This window comes from Littorina saxatilis, linkage group LG1, assembly GCF_037325665.1.
Source record: "Littorina saxatilis isolate snail1 linkage group LG1, US_GU_Lsax_2.0, whole genome shotgun sequence".
NCBI classification, from domain to species: domain Eukaryota; kingdom Metazoa; phylum Mollusca; class Gastropoda; order Littorinimorpha; family Littorinidae; genus Littorina; species Littorina saxatilis.
This window is the reverse complement of record NC_090245.1, coordinates 1,690,812-1,707,867: the sequence shown is the minus strand read 5'-3', so window position 1 is coordinate 1,707,867 and position 17,056 is coordinate 1,690,812. Positions and strand designations below refer to the sequence as shown.

At 42.8% G+C, this 17,056-nt stretch overlaps 1 protein-coding gene across 1 annotated transcript in view; it reads left to right on the top strand.

Moving 5' to 3' along the window:
• LOC138959188 (ATP-dependent RNA helicase DDX1-like) overlaps nt 1-17,056 on the top strand; it is a 589,642-nt gene that overhangs the window by 48,671 nt on the left and 523,915 nt on the right. The window contains exons 15-16 of the mRNA XM_070330587.1: nt 6,608-6,706; nt 7,966-8,106. Coding sequence (XP_070186688.1) covers nt 6,608-6,706; nt 7,966-8,106 — 240 coding nt within the window. The remainder of the gene's footprint in view (nt 1-6,607; nt 6,707-7,965; nt 8,107-17,056) is intronic.

The following is a 17,056-nucleotide window of genomic DNA, read 5'->3' as shown; positions in this document are numbered from 1 at the left end:
TTCTGTTTATGTTTTAGTATAGTTTAGGATAATGTTCTTTCGTCAAATGGGACTAGCAGACGAACTTTTGCACCCGTGTTCCAACGTTAATTACTGTATGAAGTTCAGTTTTCTGGGGAAAATAGTGTATGAAACCGCTTTATGTTGTTTAAATTGATGAGATGTGTGCATTTGGTTGCGTGTGATCTGTTTATAAAATGAAATATTGTTGAAAACTGACCGTCGGATTGCAATCAGTGTTGTCGAAGAAACTGCGTTAAAAGAAGGGGAACTACTCTTGTCGGCAAGAGTATGAGTTACTTGCCTTGGGAATTTGCTTGTGATGAACGGTGTGTGCACGGCAGATCTAGATTCAGAAAACAACCTAACTCATGGATTTTATATGGAGATTCATGTGTTCAGGCCTGTAGTTGTTAATTTAAATGCGGTATGTGTGTATTGTTTGCTCCAGAGATGTATATTTCGTACGTATAGAGCGTTCGGAACTTTTCAGTCGCAAAAGTAGTACCAAAACAGAACAGCTTCTCAACCCATTGCACTATCGAGGATTCAGGCTGTTGCTGGCTCGTTATTTGTTTGGTTGCTGGGTCATTATCGAAAAATAACTAGCTCTACAAGTTTACAGAGGTAAAGAAGCAGAGGGGGGAATAAATTGTAATACGTTGCAAGCCCCTGGAGCAAATTTTTGATTAGTGCTTTTGTGAACAAGAAACAATTGACAAGTGGCTCTATCCCATCTCCCCCCTTTCCCCGTCGCGATATAACCTTCGTGGTTGAAAACGACGTTAAACACCAAATAAAGAAAGAAAGAACCGCTCTCAATCTTCTGCGATTATAGTTACAGTGGAACCCCTCTTTTGAGACCCCCAATGTAAGACCCCCGCCCTTTTGAGACCCCCAATGTAAGACCCCCGCCCTTTTGAGACCCCCAATGTAAGACCCCCGCCCTTTTGAGACCCCCAATGTAAGACCCCAGCCCTTTTGAGACCCCCAATGTAAGACCCCCGCCCTTTTGAGACCCCCAATGTAAGACCCCCGCCCTTTTGAGACCCCCAATGTAAGACCCCAGCCCTTTTGAGACCCCCAATGTAAGACCCCCGCCCTTTTGAGACCCCCAATGTAAGACCCCCGCCCTTTTGAGACCCCCAATGTAAGACCCCCGCCCTTTTGAGACCCCCAATGTAAGACCCCAGCCCTTTTGAGACCCCCAATGTAAGACCCCCGCCCTTTTGAGACCCCCAATGTGAGACCCCCGCCCTTTTGAGACCCCCAATGTAATACCCCCGCCCTTTTGAGACCCCCAATGTAAGACCCCCGCCCTTTTGAGACCCCCAATGTAAGACCCCCGCCCTTTTGAGACCCCCAATGTAAGACCCCCACCCTTTTGAGACCCCCAATGTGAGACCCCCACCCTTTTGAGACCCCCAATGTAGGACCCCCGCCCTTTTGAGACCCCCAATGTAAGACCCCCGCCCTTTTGAGACCCCCAATGTGAGACCCCCGCCCTTTTGAGACCCCCAATGTAAGACCCCCGCCCTTTTGAGACCCCCAATGTAAGACCCCCGCCCTTTTGAGACCCTGTTTTCTCAGACTTTCTGTTCAAAGCCTTTGAAACTGTGCCCTTCATTTAAAGACATGATTTTCTCAGATTTATAGAGGTCTTTAAAGGGGGGTAGTCTTGAATTGGGGTGTCTTTAAAGGAGGGTAGTCTTGAATTGGGGGGTCTTAGAGGGGGGTAGTCTTGAATTGGGGTGTCTTAAAGGGGGGTAGTCTAGAATTGGGGTGTCTTAAAGGGGGGTAGTCTAGAATTGGGGTGTCTTTAAAGGGGGGTAGTCTAGAATTGGGGGGTCTTAAAGGGGGGTAGTCTAGAATTGGGGGGTCTTTAAAGGGGGGTAGTCTTGAATTGGGGGGTCTTAAAGGGGGGTAGTCTAGAATTGGGGGTCTTAAAGGGGGGTAGTCTAGAATTGGGGGGTCTTAAAGGGGGGTAGTCTAGAATTGGGGTGTCTTTAAAGGGGGGTAGTCTTGAATTGGGGGGTCTTAAAGGGGGGTAGTCTAGAATTGGGGGGTCTTAAAGGGGGGTAGTCTAGAATTGGGGGGTCTTAAAGGGGGGTAGTCTAGAATTGGGGGGTCTTAAAGGGGGGTAGTCTAGAATTGGGGGGTCTTAAAGGGGGGTAGTCTAGAATTGGGGGGTCTTAAAGGGGGGTAGTCTAGAATTGGGGTGTCTTTAAAGGGAGGTAGTCTTGAATTGGGGGGTCTTAAAGGGGGGTAGTCTTGAATTGGGGGGTCTTAAAGGGGGGTAGTCTTGAATTGGGGTGTCTTTAAAGGGAGGTAGTCTTGAATTGGGGTGTCTTTAAAAGGGGGTAGTCTAGAATTGGGGTGTCTTTAAAGGGAGGTAGTCTAGAAGTAGGGTGCCTTTAAAGGGGGGTAGTCTAGAATTGGGGTGTCTTTAAAGGGAGGTAGTCTAGAATTGGGGTGTCTTAGAAGGGGGGTAGTCTAGAATTGGGGGGTCTTTAAAGGGGGGTAGTCTAGAATTGGGGGGTCTTTAAAGGGGGGTAGTCTAGAATTGGGGTGTCTTTAACACTATTGTGACTAGCATTGCCACGGCGTTAACGTCCTGCCTGCCCAAGCTTGCCACCAAGAAACGTCCCAAAAAACAGTAACTGTAAAGAAATCTGTCTAGCAAGCTTGAATTAAGTCCAATCACCACCAAATTTTGTGTACTAATTAAAAAATGGATGCCCAGTTCAGTCGTGCTATTTATAAGTTTGTCACGCGATTTGTTTTAGCAAAGGGGGGGTGAAAGGGGGATAATTTGTGTTTTTTAACGGTTTTTTGTGTGTGTTTTCTTTTCCACTGCTTTTTTAAAAGTTATTTTTTAACAGAAAGTATTATAAATAATTTTATAACCAAACAAGGTGTAAAACCTATGAATTAGCTGAAATATTGTTAAAATTCTACACAGAAATAAGGAGACAGTACAAAGAAAAAAACAAGCAAATCCTGCATTCACTCACAGCATCCTGACTCAAATGAAACAAAACTGTGACACTCACCAAATGATGTCTAGGTAATATAAGTCACATTTTCACAACAAAGTCCCAACTGTACACCTATGAACATTTCCAAAAGGATAAGGAGGCTCCAGCCATCCATTGTTATCAGTGCTGCCACGCCCCCCTTGCAACTACACATTCGAAGATTCATGCAGTACCACCCTAACACGTGTAGTTTGCCGACTCATACTAGCAACAACAGGACTGTTTCTTCCTCAATATCACTGCTATTATCGCTTTCTTGAGGCGAAAACAACACATCGGAATCATGATCTACAGGGTCCTCAAGATCCAACATCCGGAGAATCTCCTCCCGTGACAAGGCTCGCCTTCGATTCATTTTTTTTCACGAAAAAACCACACAAATCAGGCTAATTTTGCATATATGGCGGAAGGGCAGGCCAAGTGTGACAACTCAATTTACTGCAAGCTTCAAAAACCGGGAAGCAATCACGAGTCGTGTACCCTGTATGGCTCTTACTGAAAAATGCGCGTCCCGTCCATGGGCGTGTCAGCGCGGTTACTGATTTATAAGCGTCCCGTCGCGAAAGAGTTAAAGGGGGGTAGTCTTGAATTGGGGTGTCTTAAAAGGGAGGTAGTCTTGAATTGGGGTGTCTTTAAAGGGGGGTAGTCTTGAATTCGGGTGTCTTTAAAGGGGGGTAGTCTAGAATTGGGGTGTCTTTAAAGGGAGGAAGTCTAGAATTGGGGTGTCTTTAAAGGGGGGAAGTCTTGAATTGGGGTGTCTTAAATCTGGGGTAGTCTTGAATTGGGGGGTCTTAAAGGGGGGTAGTCTAGAATTGGGGTGTCTTTAAAGGGAGGTAGTCTTGAATTGGGGGGTCTTAAAGGGGGGTAGTCTTGAATTGGGGGGTCTTAAAGGGAGGTAGTCTAGAATTGGGGTGTCTTAAAAGGGAGGTAGTCTTGAATTGGGGTGTCTTTAAAGGGAGGTAGTCTTGAATTGGGGTGTCTTCAAAGGGAGGTATAGTCTTGAATTGGGGTGTCTTTAAAGGGGGGTAGTCTTGAATTGGGGGTCTTTAAAGGGGGGTAGTCTAGAATTGGGGTGTCTTTAAAGGGGGGTAGTCTAGAATTGGGGGGTCTTTAAAGGGGGGTAGTCTAGAATTGGGGGGTCTTTAAAGGGGGGTAGTCTAGAATTGGGGTGTCTTTAACACTATTGTGACTAGCATTGCCACGGCGTTAACGTCCTGCCTGCCCAAGCTTGCCACCAAGAAACGTCCCAAAAAACAGTAACTGTAAAGAAATCTGTCTAGCAAGCTTGAATTAAGTCCAATCACCACCAAATTTTGTGTACTAATTAAAAAATGGATGCCCAGTTCAGTCGTGCTATTTATAAGTTTGTCACGCGATTTGTTTTAGCAAGGGGGGGGTGAAAGGGGGATAATTTGTGTTTTTTAACGGTTTTTTGTGTGTGTTTTCTTTTCCACTGCTTTTTTAAAAGTTATTTTTTAACAGAAAGTATTATAAATAATTTTATAACCAAACAAGGTGTAAAACCTATGAATTAGCTGAAATATTGTTAAAATTCTACACAGAAATAAGGAGACAGTACAAAGAAAAAAACAAGCAAATTCCGCATTCACTCACAGCATCCTGACTCAAATGAAACAAAACTGTGACACTCACCAAATGATGTCTAGGTAATATAAGTCACATTTTCACAACAAAGTCCCAACTGTACACCTATGAACATTTCCAAAAGGATAAGGAGGCTCCAGCCATCCATTGTTATCAGTGCTGCCACGCCCCCCTTGCAACTACACATTCGAAGATTCATGCAGTATCACCCGAACACGTGTAGTTTGCCGACTCTTACTAGCAACAACAGGACTGTTTCTTCCTCAATATCACTGCTATTATCGCTTTCTTGAGGCGAAAACAACACATCGGAATCATGATCTACAGGGTCCTCAAGATCCAACATCCGGAGAATCTCCTCCCGTGACAAGGCTCGCCTTCGATTCATTTTTTTTCACGAAAAAACCACACAAATCAGGCTAATTTTGCATATATGGCGGAAGGGCAGGCCAAGTGTGACAACTCAATTTACTGCAAGCTTCAAAAACCGGGAAGCAATCACGAGTCGTGTACCCTGTATGGCTCTTACTGAAAAATGCGCGTCCCGTCCATGGGCGTGTCAGCGCGGTTACTGATTTATAAGCGTCCCGTCGCGAAAGAGTTAAAGGGGGGTAGTCTTGAATTGGGGTGTCTTTAAAGGGAGGTAGTCTTGAATTGGGGTGTCTTTAAAGGGGGGTAGTCTTGAATTCGGGTGTCTTTAAAGTGAGGTAGTCTAGAATTGGGGTGTCTATAAAGGGAGGTAGTCTAAAATTGGGGTGTCTGTTAAAGGGGGGTAGTCTTGAATTGGGGTGTCTTTAAAGGGAGGTAGTCTAGAATTGGGGTGTCTTTAATGGGGGGTAGTCTAGAATTGGGGTGTCTTTAAAGGGAGGTAGTCTAGAATTGGGGTGTCTTAGAAGGGGGGTAGTCCAGAATTGGGGTGTCTTTAAAGGGAGGTAGTCTAGAATTGGGGTGTCTTTAAAGGGGGGTAGCCTAGAATTGGGGTGTCTTTAAAGGGAGGTAGTCTAGAATTGGGGTGTCTTTAAAGGGGGGTCCCGGGTAGTCTAGAATTGGGGTGGCTTTAAAGGGGGGTAGTCTAGAATTGGGGTGTCTTTAAAGGGAGGTAGTCTTGAATTGGGGTGTCTTTAAAGGGGGGCGGGGGTAGTCTAGAATTGGGGTGTCTTTAAAGGGAGTCTTGAATTGGGGTGTCTTTAAAGGGGGGTAGTCTAGAATTGGGGTGTCTTTAAAGGGGGTAGTCTTGAATTGGGGTGTCTTTAAAGGGAGGTAGTCTTGAATTGAGGTGTCTCTAAAGGGGAGTAGTCTAGAATTGGGGTGTCTTTAAAGGGGGGTAGTCTTGAAACGGGGTGTCTTTAAAAGGGGGTAGTCTTGAATTGGGGTGTCTTTAAAGGAAGGTAGTCTTGAATTGGGGTGTCTTTAAAGGGGGGTAGTCTAGATTTGGGGTGTCTTTAAAGGGGGGTAGTTTTGAAATGGGGTGTCTTTAAAGGGGGGTAGTCTAGAATTGGGGTGTCTTTAAATGGGGGTAGTCTAGAATTGGGGTGTCTTTAAATGGGGGGGGGGGGGTAGTCTTGAATTGGGGTGTCTTTAAAGGGGGGTAGTCTAGAATTGGGGTGTCTTTAAAGGGGGGTAGTCTTGAATTGGGGTGTCTTTAGAGGGGGGTAGTCTTGAATTGGGGTGTCTTTAAAAGGGGGTAGTCTAGAATTGGGGTGTCTTTAAAGGGGGGTTCCACTTTACAGTTACGGTGAAAATGTGCAGAATTTATAGTTTGGCATATTTATTGCAAAGCGTTTTTCATGACAAACCTTGTACAAAATGTGAAGCATTAGGTTGAACATGTATGAATAAACGACCTCCATCTATATCTGAGCAGCGTCTTTTTCTTAGTCTGACATAAAAATACATACGCATTTTTCACAAAAAAAGGTTGTATGAATACGTGTGAAGCTGGTGTGTTTGTTGCACGCTGACAGGTGGACATCGTGTGCGGTACCCCCGGCCGTTTGGAGGATCTCATCTCCACCGGGAAGCTGGTTCTGCACCAAGTGCGCTTCTTTGTCCTCGATGAATGTGTACGTTGGAATTATTCATTGTTTCAGCGGGGAGTAACACTCCTTTTGTTGGTTTTACCTTGTGAAAATGCATGGAAAGAATGAAAATAATTAAATTAGTATTACCCTCACTCCTTTTAAGTATGTGAAACTGCTTGGAAACAATAAATATAATTAAAATAATATTCTCCTAAAACCCAAGTACCTCGTTGATAATGACAAATGAAGCTTAACTCACTCCCTACGAACCACTGCTATCGCAGTGGTCCCATGCACACCACTTCCCCACGAACCACTGCGATAGCAGTGTTTGACCTTTGGATTTTTTTAGCTCAATGACGTCAATTTTTGTACGAAAATAGAGAGGCTGGCTCTCAAGTTTAACCAATCGTCTGCAAATTACCAAGCTAGTTTCACTTCTGTCTGCTGTAAAACGATGACGCGAGGTTTGATTTTGTACTCGCTGGCTTTGTGCAAATTTGCATAACAACAATGGCGTCTACCAGTACGACACGTGCTGAAACACTGCCACGTGCTGAAACACTGCTATCGCAGTGGTTCGTGGGGAAGTGGTGTGCATGGGACCACTGCTATCGCAGTGGTTCGTAGTGAGTGAGTAAACCACGCGAATTTGAAGTGATGGCCCTGCGTTCAGCGTAATTTTGATGCCAGAAAAAGGGTTATTTATACCCCCCACCTAAATCAGCTATTTTCTAAGTAAAACACTTGAAACTTTGCACTGAAGGGCATCAACATATCAACAGTAAACCCTGAAAGTTTCAAATATCTGTGTTGAGTACTTCTTTAGTAATGATTTTTTTACCAACTAATACAAATGGCCAGTATACAGTGGAAAGCATAGGAAAAATCGCACAGTAGGGAGTGAGTTAAAAGTCAGTATCCTTGAAAAATCACACACCAATGAAATAGTCACTCATCTGAAATATTTTTGAGTGAATATAATGCTTGAATGGGCATGCCTTTGCAATGTCATATACAGTTCCTGATTATATTTCTTCACATTAACTTGGCAGTGAGGTATTTATAGACATCAAGAAAGCCAGTCTGTCAGTCAGCCTTGGCAGGGCGTCTTCAGAAGATTGGTTGGTTGGTTGGTTGGTTATTATTTTTTATCGTATCTTCAGCTGATATTGCTATTTGAGACTGATGCAAGTTTTCTTCAGAAGAAAGGGAAGAACAAAGTTTTAAAAAAGCATTCTACATTAATGCTGTCAATAGTCACTCATGCATAGTTTTCACTTTCTTGTTTGTCTTTGCAGGATGGCCTGCTGTCCCAGGGTTACGGTGACCTGATCAACCGCCTCCACCAGCAGATTCCCAAGGTCACGGCTGATGGCAAGCGGCTCCAGATGGTCGTCTGTTCAGCCACACTCCACTCCTTTGACGTCAAGAAAATGGCCGTATGTATTTTTTTGTCATTTTAAAAAATATCATTGCCCCATTAATTATTGCCTCGTCAGTAGTTTTTCTTTTTCTTTTTGTTCTCATTTCGTCAATAATCATTGCCTTGCAACCGTCTTGCCAGCGAGTTCTGTCTAACATTTTGTGATAAATTCATTAGATATGTGTATCATAAGTGTTTGTCTACGTCTGTCTGGGTTGAAGTACAGTATAAATAACTCCCGCAGTGGGGCACTGCGGTTATGAAATTAAAAGCCCCTCCTGTTTTTGGAACCGCAGGAGCTTTCTAGTTTGCTGTTAGGTAGATTTTTGGTTCCTCTTTCCTGTCATGCTCTCTTTTTCTTCATGAATTCTTTTCTTTTTTCTGCCTTCTTGCTCATTCACCTGTATTTTTTCCAAAAATCTCTTCTCTTGCCGCTTGTCTCGCGATTCATGTATAGTTTAATCTGTTAGTGTTCTGATGTAAGTCCAGCAGTAGATAGGTTAAGCCTATTTTAACATACTGGAAACTGGTAATCTTCCAGTAGGTATTAATTTAGTTTTACTAAAGCCTGCTGGGACACAAGTAATGGGTTAGTGCATTTGTAAACAGGAATCGCTTGACAAGTGGCCCCCTTCATCCCCCCCTTCCTCGTCCTGATATGGCTCTGCGTAGTCGGCTGGACGTTAAGCAACAAATAAACAAACAAACAAAGTATAAATAACATTTTGTTTGTCATAAATTAGATACTTTGTGACCGAGACAGCTGGTTTATGGATTATTACATGTTTTACACGGCTTAATTGACAAGTGAGCGATCTCTCATGTGGTATCTCTGGTGTGATCCTAACATTATCATCAAACTTCTTTTGATCCATTGATCTTTGGATTCATCCGCACTTGGATGCGTTGACAGATGTAGCTTCAGGATATGCAGATTGGATCCACAGCCAGTGGATCCAAAAGGTCAATGTATCCCTATATGGAGCCCTGTTGGACCCATCAACCTCTGAATCCATCATTCCTTGGATCTGTAGACCATTAGATCCATCTGTTTGTTCGTGGTTGTTTGACCTTGTAAGACTATTTTTTGCCAATGATCAAATTTCTCAGGGCTGAGGAGAGGAGATCGTATTTTGAAGTGTATATGTTTTTTTGGTGAAGTCCTGTTCTCAATTCTGGAATTGGCATAACCAAATCATCCCCTCCCATCTCTGTCCTTTGGAAGCAATATTTCGTTATTTGGAATCATACGATGTTCCTTTTTGAGTTATACTATGTATCCTTGTCAATGCAGTCCCAAAGAGGGGAGTACAATTTAATGTGTGTGTGTGTGTGTGTGTCTGTCTGTCTGTGTGTGTGTGTGTGTGTGTGTGTGTGTGTGTCTGTGTGTGTGTGTGTGTGTGTGTGTCTGTCTGTGTGTGTGTGTGTGTGTGTGTGTGTGTGTGTGTGTGTGTGTGTGTGTTTCTGTCAGTGTGTCTGTCTTTCTGTCTGTCTTTCTGTCTGTGTGTCTGTCTGTGTGTCTGTCAGTGTGTGTGTCTGTCTGTCTGTGTGTGTGTCTGTCTTTCTGTCTGTGTTTTTCTGTCAGTGTGTCTGTCTTTCTGTCAGTGCGTCTGTCAGTGTGTCTGTCTGTGTGCTACTGCCAGTCTGACTTTTAACTTGTTTGTGTGTTTGTGGCTCTCAACTTCCCTGGCCCTCAACTTCCCTGGCCAGATCTTCGTCTCCCTCTTGCTCATGTTCACTTCATCACTTCAGCCCCGACCCCATCCCCAGCTCTTTGCGGAACGAGACATGTCAGCCGGACTCCTGGATCATGTAGGGATTTAAACTTGGGAAAGGGGGAAGGAAGGGATGGGGAGTGGCAAAGAGGGGAGAGGGTAAGAGAGGGGCAAGATGGGGGGGGGGGGGGGGTGAGGGTGGGTGGGAAAGAAAGAGACAAGATGAAGAGGGTGAGAGGAGGAGAGAGGCAAGATGGATGAGTGCTGAGAAGCACAGTTGATGAAGATGCCGCAATTGGCCATCTATATATACATACGACTTGTGTCTGTCTGTGTGTCTGTGTGTGTGTCTGTGTGTGAGTTCGCGATGCACGGCCAAAGTTCTCGATGGATCTGCTTCAAATTTGGTGGGCATATTCAGGTAGACCCGGGACAGGACACAACCTGGTCGATATTTCAACACGTGCTCTCAGCGCGCAGCGCTGAACCGATTTTGGTTCCACCTCAGCTATTTTGGTTCCACCTCAGCTACCCGGGCCCCCATACCGACACACCAAAGCCAAAGTTCTCGGTGGATCTTTTTCAAATTTGGACACCGTATTCAGCTACACCCCGGACACAATATCATCGATGAGATATTTCAACACATGCTCTCAGCGCGCAGCGCTGAACCGATTTTGGTTTTTGTGTTCATTTCACCATTATAAGTAACTCTTCCTTATCTTCTCATCTTCTCCAGGTTTTCAGCGTTTACCTCCCTTCCTTCGTATGGTGCACTATAGTATGAGTGGGGCGTCTTCGGATATTCCCGGCGTTCTGTTACTATTGTTAGAAGGTCACCGCAGTGTCCAGAACGTAAATTGGACCCGTAAATTATCCTCACTGTAAAAGTGCAAAGGTCGAATCAATTTATAGCCACGCGAAAAATACACTGTCATCTATCTCTCTATAGATACGGCTTCTCTGTGTTTGTGTGTGTGTGTGTGTGTGTGTGTGTGTCTCTATGTGAGCAACACCTGGGGATTGTTCAGTTCTGTTTGTGATGTGGTCTGGCGGCTTTTGTGTATTTGTATGTACTGGCCTTCCTTTGAAAAGCCATAACAGTTCAAAAGGGCTTACAGATAAGCTATAAATTGCTCAATCCTGTTTGAGTGGAGTTCGCCTCCAAAGGTGATTAACACGGTTACATTCGTCGACAAGGATGGGACTCGATATGGTCAGGAATGGCATTATGGCCACTGAATCATTTTCGTGCTGTTCCCATTCCACGAATCTGGGAGGGACCTAAGCTTGGCGGGTCCATTGTTCGGACCCGGCAAAGCCGGCGTACGGCTCTAAGTACTTCTTCCCGGCGAAGCCGGCTACCCGGCGAAGCGGGTATTCATTCTAGTAAGAAATATTCCCACAGAAATGGCTATAAGAAATATGCCCACGGAAATGGCTAAAAGAAATATGCCCACAGAAATGGCTATAAGAAATATGCCCACAGAAATGGCTATAAGAAATATGCCCACGGAAATGGCTAAAAGAAATATGCCCACGGAAATGGCTAAAAGAAATATGCCCACGGAAATGGCTAAAAGAAATATGCCCACGGAAATGGCTAAAAGAAATATGCCCACAGAAATGGCTATAAGAAATATGCCTACGGAAATGGCTATAAGAAATATGCCTACGGAAATGGCTATAAGAAATATGCCCACGGAAATGGCTAAAAGAAATATGCCCACAGAAATGGCTATAAGAAATATGCCCACAGAAATGGCTATAAGAAATATGCCCACGGAAACCAGGCTAAAAAAAATATGCCCACAGAAATGGACAATTGGGGTGAAGTGGAGTGGTGACACAGACTTCCAGGGGACGCACATAAGGGCAAAAAACAACTGTTGGCCGGAAGAGTCTGAATGATATAACCACCGGCTGCGTACATATAATGAGACCTGCACGCTTGACAAGATGGAAATAGTGTCTCACGCTGTGTAGCTGATGATGTTATCTCAAGCATCCCATGACGGCAAGAAGCTGTCACTCTATAGATGCATGAAATACATTGAACCCAAGAGACTGAGAAAGAAACAAGTCACATGAAGCAATATCAAAGTATTTAGTGAATCTGGCGGCCTGAAAGTGATAAACTCTGAAACCCCTGGAGCAGTCATCAATAATACTAAGGAGGCCTGTTCAGCCACAACCCGAAGACCGAGATGGGTCGCGCTGGTCTCCGTGAAGCATGTGAACATAAGACAGATTTCTCAAATGATAAAAAGCACATTTTCGCAGTAAATATGCCATATCTATATATTTTTAGATTCAGTAAATGATAAAGAATACAATACAATCATTTGTGAATCCGTTATTAATTAAGATTTTAATTTCAAGTAATTTGTTCAGGATTTTAAAGGCACAGTAAGCCTCCCGTAAACCATCACAGATACTGTCAGGCTTTTACACATAGTACAAACACCCTTCCATTTGAACGCTCACCAAACGGGAACATCCTAGGTGCCCTTCGTAAAGAGCGAGCAATTTTCAAAGAATTAATTTTGCGGATTGTGTCAGAGACAATGCGTTTTGGCGCTAGACCTAACTTTTAAAATCTAAATGATAAATTGACAGCTTGTTACACAAACATTCTTAAATAATAAGAGAATTCTTTTTTCATCAAGACAAGATCAGTACAATTCGAAGTTTTGAAAGTTTGAAAAAAGAAAAGCCCGGAAGCAGGTTCACGCAAGGTCGTGGTTCTCATAGCAGACGATGGTTTATGTCTATCGCCAGTTCTTCTGAACAGTCAAAAGCCATCGCAAGAGTTCTTGTGAAACACAGCCGTTTGTTTCGTGCATAGTCAGAGGTACTTAATAACGTGCTATTGCAGATAAGCTCACAGCGAGTCGCATTCAAATTACTAACTGACGACTACATTGTGAAAAGGGGAAACTTGATCACACGGGTTCACGATGGCTCAGGGGTAAGATAAACCACGCAAAATTAAATTCTTTGAAAATTGCTCGCTCTTTACGGAGGGCACCTAGGATGTTCTCAAGCGGTGAGTTTAAATGAAAGGGTGTTTGTACTGTGTGTAAAAGCCTGACAGTATCTGTGATGGTTTACGGGAGGCTTACTGTGCCTGCTTACTGTGCCTTTAATAAAAAAAATATTTATTAAGCTTCCTAGCTAAAATGCAATCCCTTAGTCCGCACTGGGTCAATGTATAAGTTTCAATCCACTCGATTGATAAATGAGGTCGCCACAGTGCTTCCTCAACTTTTTTGAAAACCAGATATGACGTCATCAAAGAAGATTTATCGGTACAAAAAAACTTTAAAAAAACTGCATGTGTGGATATCATCTTAAAGAATTCGTATATGTAAAGTTTCATGAAGATTTGTCCTGAGTACTTGTCTGAGAATCGCATGCACGCTCGCACGCATTCACAGCCATGCACACACGCACGCACGCATGTGCGCGCGTATCCATACCCAGTCTATCTGAAAACTTGACTAAATGTAATCCAGTCACCTAGAGGAAAATCCATACACTTAGTCAATCTGTGGGCCCTACATAATGAAACTGAAGGCTCTGCATTGTTGTCTTTCACCGAGACTAGTCAGTTACAGGCTGGCCAATATCCTGCATCCGAAAAGAGAGACAATGACAATGACAATTCTTTATTTAACGAGGGTAGTAGATTAAGCAGTGGTCTGCTTTTTTACATCCAGCCCTCGCCCTAAAGAGGGACTAACTACAAAAATGAAATAGAAATACAAGATAAAAAATAGAAAAATAGAACTAAAATTTTACATTTTAACAGATAACTAAAGTAAAAACACATCTACAGTCGAACCCACCTAAAACGAACATGCTAGTTACGAATTTTGACTTATAACGTATTAGTTTTAAGTTCCCAACTGAATACCTCTTTCTTCATGCTTAAAAAAAATGCTTGAAACGAATTCTTTGTAACGAATTTATGCTTATAACGAGCACTTTTTGGATTCCCAAGCATGCATAATGTCTGTAATTTACTCACGCTTATGACGAAATCTTTAAACTCGTCCCGAGATCGACATATCATGTCATTTGCACAACGAACCCCTCTTTTAACAAACACGTTTTCATCGCCCCAGAGCTGCTTTGTCTCTAAAAGTCACAAGGCTACAAGGATCTGCGTGTGAGGCGAGATCAAAGGCAGGTCCATTGTGATGGCTGGGTGGCCTTCTTTATAGACACTGACCTTCTTCCCAGGGGTCATTGACCCAGTTTTAGCTATGAGAGGTGGTTCCCCTTTCATATGAGAGAGGAAACACTTCCTGCACCCGGGTCAGTGACCGAGTGTAACCTATGGCCGAGTTTAGCCTATGGGGTGGTCTCTTTGATGTCTTGAGAGGAAACTTGGCAGGGTAGTACATGCACCAGAACTGGTGGACACCATGAAATCGGAGATTGATCAGAATGTACATGTACATGCTTTTACACGACTTTTTAAATTTTACTTCTAAAATTGTGACAGTAAAAAAATCAATCAATTCTCTTAATGCGAATTTCGGTTAAGACGAACTTATTTCCCGATCCCCAGTGATTCGTCTTAAGCGAGTTCGACTGTATATATATATACGACTAGTGTCTGTCTGTTCGCGATGCACGGCCAAAGTTCTCGGTGGATCTTTTTCAAATTTGGACACCGTATTCAGCTACACCCCGGACACAACCTCATCGATGAGATATTTCAACACGTGCTCTCAGCGCGCAGCGCTGTGCGCGCTGAACCGATTTTGTTGTTTTTTGTCTGGATCCACTACCAGTAACTCTTCCTTATCTTCTCCAGTGTTTTCAGCCGCGATTATCTCCCTTCCTCCGTGTGGCGTCAATCCATATTCCCGTTACTACGTTACTATTTTTAGAAGGTCACAGCACGTTACTATTTTTAGAAGGTCTCCAGTGTTTTGCGCGTTTATCTCCTTTCCTTCGTGCGCCGGCGTACACCTGGCAAAGCCGGGTCCCAGGCGCAGCCTGGTATTCGGCTCTACTTCTTCCCGGCGAAGCGGGTAATCATCTAGTTATACATATGTACACAAAATGCATTGCATTGAGGTAAATTGCGAGTTAATTGATGTGAATTAAATGGAGGTCAATTGCGAGTTAATTGATGTGAGTTAAGTGGATTAGAGAGAGAGAGAGAGAGAGAGAGAGAGAGACAATGACAATGACAATGACAATGACAAATCTTTATTTTTCGAGGGTGACAAGAATAAGCATAGATATGCTTTTTTGCATCTGGCCCTCGCCCTAAAGAGGGACTAAACTATTTTACTATAACTATGACTAGGGAAAAAAAGGTTACATAAAAACATTAATGGTAGAACATATAAGTTTATGTACATGAAGCGCATTATGTAGAAGCATTGTAGATCATAAGGTAGTGTTCAAAATTGGGTGTAAAGCAATGAAGATAAACGGAAAGTAACCCAACAATACATTAGCTCAGCAAAACAATGTATTACAGAGCCAAATCTTCGTGATTTTGTCACAATAAACCATAATTCCGATAATGAACAACTGTATACAAAGAAAACATACCAATCAAGTTTATTTGTTCATAGAGTTCATTAAATGGAAAGAATATTTGGTTCTAAAAGAATCTGTGCTGGTGGATTGCCGCAGGGCGTCCGGAAGAGCGTTCCAGAGGCTGCTTCCTGAATAAACAAGACTTGATTTAAATAGGTCTATCCTAGGAAGAGGAGTGTTTAGTTTTATAAAGTGGTGCGAATTCTTCAAAGAGAACTTTGAGCAAATGGTTTCGGGTGCATTTTCTGTCATAATTTTATGCATCATTATTCCTTTGTTGTAATTCATTCTTGACTTCAGAGGTAGGACCCCTATGTTGATGTAGTCTGAGTCGGTGAGAGTAGTCTGTTTGAGTAATACTACTTTTAGCGCTCTTTTGTGTAATCTGCTGAGTAGCTTTAGGGAATTATCACTTGCAGAGTCCCATAGAGTGGATGCGTAATCAATAAGAGACTGAATATGAGCAGTGAAAAATAACTTCCTGGCTTGACAATTAAGGAAGTGTTTAATTCTAGATAAGAGGTACACTTTCTTTGACACTAATTTACTAAGTTGTTCAATGTGAGTTGACCAAGACAGGTTGTTATCGATGTGGACACCTAGAACTTTGTGATGGTCGACTTTTTCCACTATATTGCCGTCAATCATTAAATCGGGACCAGTTGAGGTAAAATTCTGTCGTTTTTGTCTAGTTGTAATTATCATATATTTGGTTTTCTTTGGGTTAAGAGACATGTGATTTAGGTCAGTCCATTCTGTCAGCTGGTTTAGACTTCCTTGGAGGGATTCTGATAAGCGAGTTAAATTTTTGTTACTGGAGTGAATTGTGGTATCATCTGCAAAAAGTTCACATAAATGTTGAATATAAAGGGGGAGGTCATTAACATATATTGAGAAGAGCAGAGGTCCTAATACCGATCCTTGTGGTACACCGTAATCTACAGCTTGCATGCTCGATGCTCTAGTGTTTGTAAGAACTGTCTGTTGTCTGTCAGAGAGGAATGAACTAACAAGATTGATAGTATCATATCCGACGCCATACAAACCGAATTTTCTAAGCAATAATGTGTGATCAATTACGTCAAAGGCTTTTGCAAAGTCTACGAAAATGGCACCACAGAATTCATTATCGTTTATTTTGTCCAACCACTGATCAACAAGAGAGATTAAGGCAGTGTGGCAGGAATGCTTAGCTCTAAATCCTGATTGTTTAGGATGGAATAAGTTGTTTTGGTTGAAATGTGTTAGGATGTGTTTGTTGATATGCTTTTCCAGTGGTTTTGATAACACAGACAAAATGGAAATTGGCCTATAATTTGAGGGGTCTCTTTTGTCACCTGATTTAAACAGAGGAATGACTTTAGCCTGTTTCAGGGCGACTGGAAAATATTTTTTGTCTAAACAGAGATTGTAAATGTAGGTAAGTGTTTCAGAAATTACGGGGGCTGACAATTTAAGAATCCTACCATCAAGCCCATCGAGCCCCCGGGTGCCTGTTTGCTTGAGGTGTGTAAGTGCGTGAAAAACTTCAGGTACTGTAAGAAGGGGAATTTTTGCTTGACATGAAATTTGTTTTGATTTGCAAAATTCTTCTAAAACTTTCAAATCATTTAATTTGGACTTGTCATTTTTAATCACATTTTCAGCAATTTTGGAAAAATGTGTGTTTAAAGCATCGGGAGA